General features: G+C 35.2%; 1 protein-coding gene across 5 annotated transcripts in view; it reads right to left on the reverse strand.

Annotated features, from left to right (window-relative positions):
- asun (integrator complex subunit 13 asun) overlaps positions 1 to 13,791 on the reverse strand; it is a 333,447-nt gene that overhangs the window by 48,988 nt on the left and 270,668 nt on the right. For all 5 annotated transcript variants that reach the window (XM_090415856.1, XM_090415858.1, XM_090415857.1 and 2 more), the window contains one exon: positions 2,261 to 2,337. In XM_090415856.1, coding sequence (XP_090271982.1) covers positions 2,261 to 2,337 — 77 coding nt within the window. The remainder of the gene's footprint in view (positions 1 to 2,260; positions 2,338 to 13,791) is intronic.

A 13,791-nucleotide genomic window follows, 5' to 3' on the forward strand; every position in this document is an offset into this window, starting at 1 on the left:
AACAGATGGAGAATATACTTTGAAGAACTTTTGAATGAAGAAAATGCAAAAACTCACAGAGAAGATGGGAAGCCTTCTGAGGGGATGGTGCAGAACATCAGTAGAGTGGAAGTGAAGGAGGCCATGAAGAGGAAGAAGAATGGAAAATCGGTGGGCCCTAACAGGATCCCAGTGGCAGCACTGGGGGGGGGGGGGGGAACTGACCTGCTGTGGGACCTGTTCATGAAAGTTTGCCAAAAAGAAAATATACCTGAGGAATGGAGGGAAAGTACTCTTGTCCCCATCTACAAGGGTAAAGGGAATGCACAAGACTAAAAATTACAGAGGAATAAAGCTGATGTCCCACACAATGAAAATCCTAGCAAGGGTTCTTGATGGAAGATTGAGGAAGGAGGTGAGAGTGCAAAGGAACAATTTGGCTTCATGCCTGGTAGATCACAACAGATGCTATCTTTGGGTTACAGCAGATGATGGAAAAGTATCGAGAGAAACAAAGGGAACTACATCTGGCATTTATTAATCTGGAGAAAGCATATGATAGAGTGCCAAGGCAAGAAGTCTGGAGATGTCTGAGGGAGAAGAAGGTACCAGAGAAATATGTCAGGTTGGTGCAGGAGATGTACAGAAATATGAAGACAAGAGTTCGGACCCGCCTGGTACAGACAGAAAGTTTTCAAGTGACAGTTGGCTTGCATCAAGGGTCAACATTAAGTTCATTCCTGTTTAATATTGTGATGGAGTCCACGTGGTTAGCCTAGTGGCTGTGCGCTTCGCAACCATATGACTGGGGAATGAGTGTCCCAGGTTCGATTCCCATCGAAGACGTGAGGAATTTGAGGATCTTCCTCAGCCATAGCCAAGTTAGCTGGTCTTGGGCGTGGGCAGTAGGATTTTTTTCCGCCAGTTTATCTGGCGTTTTTCATTCGGCAAGACTGAACACCTGAAGTGGCTTGAAAAAGTTCTATATTTGGCCTCTAGAGCAGGGAAATCAAAATAACTAACCTTAATATCTATCCTACTTATGGTGCTAATGTACAATAGATGTGCTTTATTTGCGAGTGTAATTCACATAAAAAAAAAAAAAGTGGTTTAGAGGGAACATTCAGTTGTTTGGTAATGATTCAAAGTTGTGGGGAGTAATTAAGAAGTGATCATGATGCATGCTCCATCAAAAATATTTAAATTAGTTAAGATGAATGAGTTGATGCCCTAAATGTGAAGTTTTGGACAACATATTTGAGGAAAGAGGTAGTAGATGATACACAGAAATGAGGAACAGAACTTCAGACATACACACAGTAAATGAACACAGCATACACACAGTACATTCTCTAATCAAGGCCAATAAGGCCTTGATTAGAGAATGTACCTGGACTTTGTGCAAATATTTGGTGGCCTAGTTTCCATGATGATGATGAGATATTGGAAACAGTTCAGAGATAAATAAAATACTATAACCTAGAATTTCTTTTCTAGAGCCTGTGTAACTCAGTGGATGTGGCATTTGCACACCACGGTGCTTGGCCGCACGAAGGAAGACTCGGTTTCGAGTCTAGTCGGCGACTAGAGGAAATTTTTCTAGGCCTTTTTTCGACCGGTTCCTGAGTTAGTCGATCTCTGGCACAGGCAAGCGGGTTTTTCGTCCCGTAAACTCAAGAAAATCGACTGTAGAACCCACATTATTTCAGACATTAAATATATTGTGTTAGAGTTAGGGACCACGAGATGGCGGCACATTTGAGCCATCTCTCTTCACTGTGCACCGCTTAATTAGTGATAGCCTTGGGCCATCTATCTCTGATTGGGTACCAGTGGAGATTGAACTGCCCACTCAGTCTCCAAAAGTTAGATAGGGCTAAATGGCCTTGCCTACTCCCCGTATACGGGAATAAAAATTTTTACTTGTTTTTTTTTTTTTAACCTAGAATATTGGCTAAAAGGACAGATCTTCATGGACAGGCAAAGGAGAGGTGAAATAACAGATGTTTGGTTAAGAGATTTTCCAGATTAATACATAGGTTCTCCAGAAGCTATATAAAAGCATCATGAACAAGGGATCGAGGAGTAAATTGAACTACAACAGAAAATTTTGGGAATGTGCATAATGAATGAAGACGATGAAATATGATAGAACATATAATAATAAATGATTGAGCAGTATAATAATAAAAACAACCAAAAACTTTATTCAAAGTATGTGTGTGTGTGTGTGTATATATATATATACATATATATGTAGAACTGGAAGATCTGTACATACTGATGCCATGTTGAAAATAGTTGTATGACTAATGACCACTGGCCAGTATTGTGTAAGCCTTGATAGTCGCCGTTTTCCTGGAATTATAATAAATCATACCATAAGGTAAAGATCTTGTACTACAGTTGAGATTTAATAATTCATTATAGTTTTATACATAATTATCAACAATGCACAAAATGTAATGCATATCATATTGAGACAAAAAAAAATTAATGGTATATTCAAAAAGTAACAAAGGAAAGACAGGGCAAAGATCATGGGTTTATCTTCAGATGAAATGAAGAATGATCAGATTATTATTATTTTTTTTTTTTAATTTCTGGTGATATGAACTGGTGAAAATTTCTGGTGACATTGATATCTGCCAGCATCTATAGTTATTTTCAATTTTCCAAGAATAACTGTATTAGTTATCCACAAACTTTATTTTAATCTAGTTCTGCAGATTCTTTGGTTGTCTTTTGGATTAAATTAACAAAAATAAACTTTAAAAATAAAATATGCATAATAAAGAGTAATATCCACATCATTCAAAAGGTAAAATCCATTACAAATACAGGGTGTTTCAAAAAGGTGTATACAACTTTGCAGGAGAACAGAGAATAACTCAGAAGATGTACAAAGCTGAATGAATGTCAATTTTTGGTCATGTAAATTTATTATCAAATGAAAACACTAGATGGCATGATACATCACACCATTTGAAAATGACAACTTTGATGGTGAAATAATAATATACAAAAATTTGGATGAAAACGACTCTGATTATACAATATATAATAATTTAAAAATAATGAATGCATTTTACAAACATAAAAATATACATAAAATATACATGGTGTGCAAGAGGACAAAAATCAGTAACAGACTACTTTATAGCAAATGAAAAAGCAGCAAATCCCTTCCTAGATGTTAAATAAAGTTAGAAGAGGGCTAGAAATTGACACAGATCACTATTTAGTGCAGGCAAAACTAAGGTTTCCACCAAACTGGCTACAAAAAATACAAAAAAATAAACAAACTAGAGAAACAAAATCTAATTAAGTAAGACTACTAAACGATTCAATTATAAGAAATTTATACCAACAGAGAATTAATAACTACTTAGAAAAAATACAAGAAAATTAAGACACTAAGAAAGAATGGAATAATATAAAAGAAATTATTGCATCAGCAGTATATGAAAGTCTAGGAACACACAAAAAATATCATAAAAATAAAAAATTATATATGGGACAATGCAATAAAAACAATTGAAAATAAAAAGCTGGCTTTTAAAAGATAGTTAAGTAGCAAAAAACAAGAAGATAAAATTGAATATAAAAAAATACGAGCAATAGCCAAAAGAAACCAAAAAGAGACACAGAGAAAGCTGGGAAAAATTTGTATCATATCTAGAAAATTACATACAAAATAAGACCCAATGCGTACAAAATACTAAAACACGTGAATGGGGATATAAAAGAAATTGCAAATATAAATTGTGAAATAAATGTAAAAGAATTCTTGGATTACTTTACAGATCTTTGGATGGATAATACTGACATCAAAAATAATTACACCAGAACCTTACAAAATACTTTACATGATATAATAACAGTGAAAGAATTAAAGGACAATCTAAATAAAATAAAAAATGACAAATCAGCAGGAGAAGATGGGATAAACTCCGAACTGTATAAATTTGCTGGAAAAAAAATTTCATCAAAGATTATTAAAATTTTTAAATAAAATATATACAAATGGACAAATACCAATAGAATGGAATACAAGTATATTAATACCTATATTTAAAAAAATGGGTAAAACAAAACCTGCTAACTACAGAGGTATTAGTTTTTTATTATTATTATTATTATTATTATTATTATTATTTCGGGCGACTCCAGGAGTACTTAGACTCATCGAGGGAGGCCCTAAACATCATGTCCACACAACTATGCGATTACAGTCTCACAGTATCTATCATACCTTGTCTTGAACTCGTTCACCGTCATAGCATCCACAACAGACTCTGGCAGCTTATTCCACTCATTTACCACTCTAAAAGTACAGAACCCAGCTCTAACACCCCTGCTAACCACACTCTTGCCCAGTTTCCATAGGTGTCCCATAGTTCTCCCACCACCAGTCCTGATCTCCAAAATATCCTCAGAATTAATCCTATAGAATCCCTTTAGCAATTTGAATGTCTCAATCATATCTCCCCTCCTCCGCCTATCAACTAGTTTCTGCAACCCACAAATCTTCAACCTGTTCTCATATGGTTCATTCCATAGACCTGTTATCATCTTAGTCACTCGCCTCTAGATCCTCTCCATCTCCTCCCCATCAAGAAGGAACCGAGGTGACCAAATCTGGGCACAGTAATCGAGATGAGGTCTTATCAAGGCTCGATACAGAGGTATAATAACTTGCTTGTCTCTGCTCGTCAAGGTATTTTTCAACAACCAAGTGAGTTGATGAGCTGATTTAGCTACTTTTGCAGTGTGCCCCCTAAACTTCATCTCCTTATCCACCAACACTCCCAAGTCCCTGGCCTCATCAATCTCTTTACAGTTCAGTTCCACCAATGTGGTATACTGCTGCTAATCTTTTCACCCCAAAATGCATAACCTTACATTTTGTCACATTAAATTGACATCCATTCTCCTTAGCCCAGAACTCCAATCTATCTAAGTCATCCTGCAAGACTTTGACATCTTCTGCATTCACTATTGCCCTACCCAACTTTGCATCATCAGCGAACAAATGAATTGTTCCTCTTAGATCCTTCCCTATATCGTTAATGAACAGATTAAACAGCAGTGGTCCAAGAACAGAACCCTGCGGCACACCACTAGTCACAGGCCGTCTTTTGGACTCTACTCCTGAATAAACTACTCTTTGATATCTCTCCATCAACCAACCACCTATCCATCTCACCAACCCTATATCCATTCCCATATGTTGTAGTTTACGGATTAGTATTCCATGTCGTATCCTGTCAAATGCCTTTGCCAGGTCCAGCAGTATCACTGTAAATCCATTTCCCTTATCCAGTTCGGCCGTCACCTTGTTATAAAACTTGAGCAAGTTACTGAAGCATGATCTACCCTTCACAAAGCCATGCTGTCCCCTGTACAGTATCTCGTTTTCATCAATCCATTCCTGTATTTTTCCCTTGACTACTTTCTCTAAGACCTTGACAACGACTCCTGATATGCTGATCGGTCGGTAATTTGCAACTGTAGTCTTGGATCCTCCTTTATGCAGTGAAACTATTTTCCCCTCTTTCCACACCTTCGGGACTAAGCCAGACCTGAGACTCAGATCAGGTTTATTGAATACATGCTATAAAATATATAGTGAAAAAATATTATTAGAATGTCAAAATGGATTTAGAAAATGATGCTCTACAATGGATGCAGCTTTCTGTTTAAAATTACTTAAAGAGAAAAGAAGAGAATTTAATATAGAAACTCATCTTTTGTTTATAGATTACGAAAAAGCATTTGACAAAGTAAAAAGATATACACTGTTTGATACATTACAAAGAATAAATATACCTAATATTTTACTACATGCAATATTGAATATATACAAAGATAATGAAATTAAAAAAAAAAATGAAATAAAAACAATTTATAAACCAAGGAGTAAGACAGGGATGCCCTCTGTCTCCAACACTTTTCAATATTTACATTAATGAAATATTAATACAGTGGAACACCTTAGACAATCAAGGTATAGAAATTTCCCAGAATAACAAAATAAAGAAGCTATTGTTTGCAGATGATCAGGTAATAATATCAGATAAGGAAGACAATTTACAAAGAGGATATATAATTTAAATGTTATAGTAGAACAGTTTGGAACGAAAATTTCCATAGATAAAACTAAAACAATGGCATTTTGTGGACAAACTCCAGTTAGAAGTAAAATAGTTAATAATAAAATAATAGAACAGATAAATACTTTCAGTTATCTTGGATGTAAAATATCATATGAAGGAGAAAAAGACAAAATTAAAAACTTCAACATTTTTACATATTATAGGCCTGATAAATAGAACACCCAATCCAAATATAGTACAAAAAGAAACATGCTTGAAAATATACAATACTTCAGCAGTGCCCGCATTATTATATGGCAGTAAAATTTGGGTAATAAATAAACAAGATAAACAAAGAATAAAAACAAGTGAAATGAGATGTATGAGAAGAACTGCAAAATACACATTATTAGATCAAAAAAGGAATGAAGACATTTTAAAGAACTAAAAACAAAATCAATAGAAGAAAAACTAAACAATTATAAACAAAAATGGATAGAACATGTAAACTGAATGGTCAACACCTGAAATCCTAAACAAATACTAAAATATAAGCCAATTGGAAAGAAAAGGCAGGGTAAACCTCAAAAAAGGATATTAATTGGATAATGAGATCGGAACAGAACAATATGGTCTATACCCGTAATTAGTATTATGATGATGAACTCTGATGGTGAAGAGCAAGCACATTGTGTGTTTTGGTTTGAGAAAACGAAGTCTGCAACAAAAGTTCAGAGGAATTTCCATGCAATACAGCAAAGAACTTCCTACCAGACACATGATCTACATGTGGCACAAGAATTTTGTGGAAACAGGCTGTTCTGAGTGTCATCTAAGGTCAATGGGAAGGCCACATGCTGCCAATGCTCTTGTGGAAAATTTCAGGAAAGTTTCCAGAGAAGCTCTGGAAAGTCAACCAGACAGGCATCTTGTCAAATTGGAATTCCACATGTGACTATGTGGTGTGTTTTATGACAGCGTCTGCATTTAAAGCCATACAAATTTACCCTCATACAACCTTTGAAGAAAGATAAGAAGATATGCCAGGATTTCTGTATGGAAATGATCAGTAGGATAGAACAAAATGAAGACTTTTTTGGACATGATAATTTTCAGTGACAAGTGCACTTTTCAATGTAAGTGGGAAAGTAGACAGTCACAATTGCAGAATTTTAGAAAGCAAAAATCCACACAGCACCCCCCAAGGCTAACGTTTTTTGTGCCATAAGCAAGAAGAAAGTGTATGGACCCTTCTTTTTTCGGCGTCTATTGTTACTGGTGGTGTGTATCTGGACATGCTACTTGTGTACCTAATACCACAATCAGATGATGATAACCACAATGAACATTTATTTTCAGCATGACGGAACACTTCCTCATTATCCGACAGACATAAGGTTGTACCCCGACACCCATTTTCCAGGCAGATCGATTGGTAGAGCGGCACCTGTAGCATGGCCACTGCGTTCCCGCGACCTTACACTGTTAGAATTTTTCTTGTATGGCTTTGTGAAAGATTGAGTGTTTGTACCACCACTACCAGCCAATTTGAATGAGCTAGCTCCAGAATTACTGCCACCATTGCTGAAGTTACACCAGATATGCTCTGCCACATGGGGCATAAAATTGATTACAGGTGGGACATCTGCAGAATTACTGGAGGTAGTCATATCGAACTTTAACTGTCTGTGTTGAAACTTCAAGTGTTACACTACATTTGCATGGTAATAAAAATTGTATGCCCCCTTGGAAACACCCTGTATATTTGGGTATAACAACTATTTAGTCTTCATACTAATGATGCCAAACATATGAATTGTTGTTGATCTGGCTGACAGCACTGCTTTTCATTATTTAATCTGTCAGATTTAACTGTCAACTTTTTAACCAACAATATAACTTGCTTAACCAGGCTGATTATTAATGCTAGCATAATTAAGTCATAATGAACTGACTAAATATCTAAATTACATAAAGGAAAAACAAAACATTTAATACAAAAACATATTTCTTGATGAATATGTCATCACATAATCAAAGTGAACACAACAAATGAATAGCTCCATGAAACAAGGGCTGTGCATACAAAGTAAATTCTTTTACTGCTCTGTGGTCAGCAATATGATTTAACTATTATTAGGAAGCTAATAGTATTTAAACAATTTAAACATAACTGATGAATGAGGAGTTCACAAGGTACAAGCACATGTAAAACATAACATATACATATATATATATATATATAACATTCTTAGAAATAGATTCTCAAAGAAATAAAGAAGTGATGTGAAGGTTTTTTATACTCCCAAAGTAGCATGTAATTAGTAGAAATTTCATGTTTTGCAAGCCAAAAGTTTACAAACCAAAGAAAAACCTGATAAATCCATATGTTTTGGATGAAGGATGTCTTCAGTACAGTCAGGCTAACCAAAATAGAAGAAAAACAAAGAATCTTTAGGAGAAGGAAGAATCCAGTCTGAAGGCTTTTGTAATAGATAATTATATTATCTTTGTCAAGATTTTCAAACTCTCGGAGATGTTTGATTGAATCTCAGAAATGCTTTTCTACATTTCTGAAATTTTCTTAATTTTTCATATATAAATGAAAATATTGTATAAACTGGAGTTTTAAACTCTCTCTTTAAATCACTACTAACATCATCAACTTTGGATAAATCAAGTTTGGCACAAAAGGCTCAGGAGCAAGTAAAGATTTACTAGCAATTAAATAAATTAAATGCACACCTATAGATAGATGATTTTGTGAATTCTGGCAAAACTCAGAAAAATCAGATCACAAATCAGTGCAGGTTACATATGAAGCTACTGTGCTTACAGAATGTGACATTTCTTGGAGACTGTTGTTACTCTGATCTTATTCCAATTTTGCCAGAATCAAATTAACCACCAAGCCACTGGGTGTACTTCTGATTTATTTCACTTCGGTAAATCTTTGACTGCTAACCAAAACTCTTTTGTGTTGAACATCATTTGTCCAAAGTTAACTGTGATTAGCAATTAAAAGACAGTTTTCAAGTAGACTTATATTGAAAAGTATGTAATATTATCATCTATATATTTCAAGAAGCCTTGAAGACATTCAAGTGTTGAAGCACTTATCATCCACCAAAAAAATCTTTTTACTTCCTTATCTACAATGACATTTGTACAGTTTCCAGGAACGACCTCTCATTCTCACATCACCCATTATTCTATGTAGTAATTCACCTATCAGATATTTTTGGAGGGAAATTTATCCTATCAGATAGGATAAATTTCCCTCCAAATCAATCTATATATGTCAAGATTCCAATATTATCAGATCTTATATTTCTGTTTTTTAAGGCACACTTTTTACTGTATCAATCCATCTACATCTTAGTCTTCTTCTGGTTTTTTTTCTGCTAACCTAGCAAAGAACACTTGTTTTGCTAAAGGCATTACCAGGTTTTGTTTTTGTAAGTACAGTTTTTAGGTATGCTGCACTTTTAGTTCTTTTGAATATTCATTTGAATATTAAAAACATATATCTAAAAATATTAAGAATAACATAGCCAAGAAAATGCTTTACAAATATATAATATATTTTGAAAACTAATTTTTTTACCTTTTCTTCTGAAAATTCCCTTAAGAGGTTCAAAATTTAAACCTGCATTCAAACTGGTTCATTTGCAGATTCATAACTGAAATTATTATTAAACACCTCCAGGGAGTCTAAAGACTCATTGAGGGAGGGGGGGGGGGCTCTACAACTCTGCCTCTGCAGCTCAATCCACCAACTGACCACAACTACACCAACGCCATCTACCGCCAACCACCACCAGTATTTCCAAAGACAATCACAAATATCCATGCCCACGATGGGATTCAAACCCGCAGCCTTTTGGCTAAGGAGCGGATATGCTAACAACTCAACCAGCAGGCTGGCTGAGTGGTTAGCGTAAAGGCCATTTCTTCTCTTAATCTTTTTGCAGTGAATTCTTTTAATCAATTTAAAATTCTTCAAATGTTGACAGGCCAGTAGATATAGCTATTGTTTCCCTTTGCAGTCTCCTAAAGATTTACTTTGTACAGTATGGTGCAAAAAATTACTGAATAACTACAATGATATATGTTATGGAGTAAATGGATGTTGAAGTTCAGGACTGTTTTTTTAATTTTTTTTGTGCCATACCATACAAAAGATTATACCATAGGACAGAAGAAATCACAAAAAATCACAAATTTGTAATCTTTCAAGTGATTAGTGAATGATTCAGCTTCACTTTGAGATACAAAATCATTTGATGCATCAGCTATTTTGACAAGAGTATCATACACAAAAGCAATATATACATTTGAAACAGATTAAATGACTATAAGGTAAGAGATAAAAAATAGAAATCTTATTTTAATTTTAAATAAACTGCACAACTAGTTTCATCTTCTTAGACTTCTTCAGGTGCATAACATGAGGAAAATACTAACAAACATTGCGAGAGAAAAATATCTAAACATTAAAATGTTAACATATTAACATTTGAAGGCATGTATCTCTTTATTATTGGGCATGCGCACGCATTCAAGGTCTGTTTGTAAATAGTGTCTTTAAACTGGAAATAATCAGAATTAATACAACGGTAAATAAAAATCAAAAATTCCGTTGATTTTGTTTTGAGTGTCAAAAACCTACATATTAAAAAAGAAATTATGGCTAGTTTTGATGTTGTTTCCCCTCTTCACAAATGTGCCTATAGAAGAAGTTCTTACTCTCTTAAAAGATAAATTATCAAAAAAGTAATGTCTTTATTAAACCCATTATATTAATTCTGGCTATTTCCGGTTTAAAGACACTATTTACAAACAGAACTTGGGTTTAGCCATGGGCAATCCTTTAAATGTGGCAAAAAGCTATTTCTTCATTCCCATTGAAACCTAGGTTGTGGAAAAGATATATAGATGACATCTTAATCTGGAGTTGTGGACCTGATTCTTTAAAGAATTTCCTAGACCATCTCAACAGTCTACATCCAAAAATCCAGTTTACTGCAGAATTAGAGATTGATGGCTCTCTGCTGTTCCAAGATGTCAAACTCATTTGTGTATCTGGGAAATTAAAGATCTCCATTTACAGAAAACCACTCACACCAATCTCCATGCACAGTCCCATCACTATCTGCCTCAAAAACTTGGCATTATCTCTAAGCTAGCCAAATGTGCTTGCTCCCTCCTCTGTGAAGAAAAAGATATCAACAAATAACTTCAATTTCTTCTTACAACCTTTCAGCAAAATGGTTATTCAAAACAAACAATTAATAAGCTACTATTCAATCCACCTCCTCACCAAATTGAAAATAGAAATAGTGAAAAAAGGCTACATATCCCTACTAGACATTAGTTCTGTTTCGCCAAAGTTCTCAAAAAATATAACTTTGGGACTTCTTTCACTCCTGTACTTACTCTGTTCCTTGCTCAGTATGCCCAAGCAAAAACATAACTTGAAATATCCTGGTATTTACTGTATTCGGTGCAACTGCAACATCTTATTTTGGCCAGATTGAAAAATCCATTGAATTACATCTAGAAGAACATAGAAGGAACACCTCAACCACTCGGCCAACCAGGCCAGCCTGGTTGGCGTATCCGCTCTCTAGTCAAAAGGCTGTGGGTTCGAATCCTGCCATGGACATGGATGTTTGTGATTGTCTATGAAAATACTAGTGGTAGTGGTGAACAGTAGATGGCATTGGTGTGGATAATGATGATGGTTGTGGTTCATTGTGGTTGATGAATTGCGTGGTGGAGGAGGAAAGTTGTGGGGTGGGTGCCTTCCCCAATGAGTCTTTAGACTCCCTGGAGGGGTCATGTAATAATAATAATAATAATATGGCAGAACTAGAGCAAGCACTCTGTCGAACCATGTCCTGAATCCTGCTGATGCTAATGATGAAACTATCATTCATCCAGTCATGCAGGACAAATCAAAAACTATCTTTTGATGCTATGATGAACTGGAGAGAAAAACTGTGGAATCTAAAGACATCATCCTCAATCCAGCACATCTCAACACTAACCTCAGCTATAATCTCTCAGACTGTCATTGCGCTGCTATCTAACTTTGGTGTTCACAAGACCTTGAATGTGTGTGCATGTTCAATGAAGAGATACATCGAATGTCTTCAAATGTAAATACATTAGTGTTTTGATGTTTAAATTTTTTTCCCTCTTGCAATGTTTGTTGGTATTTCCCTCATGTTATGCACCCAAAGAAGTCTTCTAAGATGAAACTAGTTGTGCAGTTTATTTACAATTAAAATAGTGTTTCTATTTTTTTATCTTTCGACTTATAGTAATTTAATTTGTTTCAAAAATATGTCTCTCAGCCGAGTCAATCAGTTATATTACACACACACACACACACACACACACACACACACACACACACACACACACACACACACACACACACACACACACACACACACACATTTTTAGCAAAACTGCCCATCTATTTGTTGATGCCAAGAAATAACTTTTCAATTATGCCAAAAAAGTTAACTGCATCAGGGCATGTTTTGGCCATGTCACCAGCACTAAATTATAATTAATATAGGCACAAAGCATAAAAGTTGTCTGGGGAAGTTCTTGCAATAAACGAGCTTGAACATCCTGTTCTTTTCCCTTCATGCTATTGAGTTCATGTACTTCATGCTATTCAGTTGTCACAACCTAATAAAGGTCGAAACCAGTCTGGGTAGTGGCCCTTCCCTTAATGCATAGCTTTATACATGTCTGCAAGCAGATGTGCTTTGCATTATGGGAGATACTGAGACAGAGTGATGAGAGCTTGGGCCACCTTTACTGTGAGTTGTCTCAGTCCTGAATTACTTCAGGTGCAAACTTTGTTTGCCTAAACTTGGGTAAAGGATTAAACTAAATTTATTATAGTCTAACCAAGTGGAAAATAAACTTCCAACATCTTTCTCTAAATCCAGAGTAAATAAATAATAAGGTGGTACACCTTTTGGCATCCATTGCTTCTGCTTTAATGGGTGCCAAAAGGTCTTCTGGGTCTGCCTCCCACTGACGAGACTTCAATAAAGGTCGAAACCGGTCTGGGTAGTTTTTCCATTTCTGGCCCTTCCCTTAATGCATAGCTTTATACATGTCTGCAAGGAGATGTGCTTTGGATTATGGGAAATACTGAGACAAGGAGTGATGAAAGCTTGGTCCACTTTTACTATGAGTTGCCTCAGTCCTGAACTACTTCAGGAGTCAACTTTGTTTGCCTACACTTGGGTAAAGGATTAAACTAAATATATTATAGTCTAACCAAGTGGAGAATAAACTTCTAAAATATGCAGTTTTTCTTTTTATGGTATCTAAAAGTTCACGTGATTTCCCCATTTTGTTCCAGTACTTCTTGATTGGATATTTTTGCTGTCCATGGGATTTTTAACATTCGCCTGTAACCACAGCTCAAAGCCTTCACGTTTTTTTTTTTTTTTTTTAAATTTGTCACAGTGGAATGTCATGTCATCAACTTGAACAGATGCCTTTTGGTTCTAATATAAGTTTACGATGATCCTGATGTTATTACCATCTAAATCCAATTCTTTTTTAATAATTCAATCATTTTAGCATGTTGGACTTTGTCAACAGTTCTTTGAAGTTGAAGCAAATGAATACTTCCTTGTTTTGGTCATTACATTTTCGGAATAAGATTTGAGAACAG

Source organism: Typopeltis vanoorti, chromosome 3 (assembly GCF_054136105.1).
Source record: "Typopeltis vanoorti isolate ZY-2024b chromosome 3, IOZ_Tvanoo_1.0, whole genome shotgun sequence".
In the NCBI taxonomy this organism is placed as follows: domain Eukaryota; kingdom Metazoa; phylum Arthropoda; class Arachnida; order Uropygi; family Thelyphonidae; genus Typopeltis; species Typopeltis vanoorti.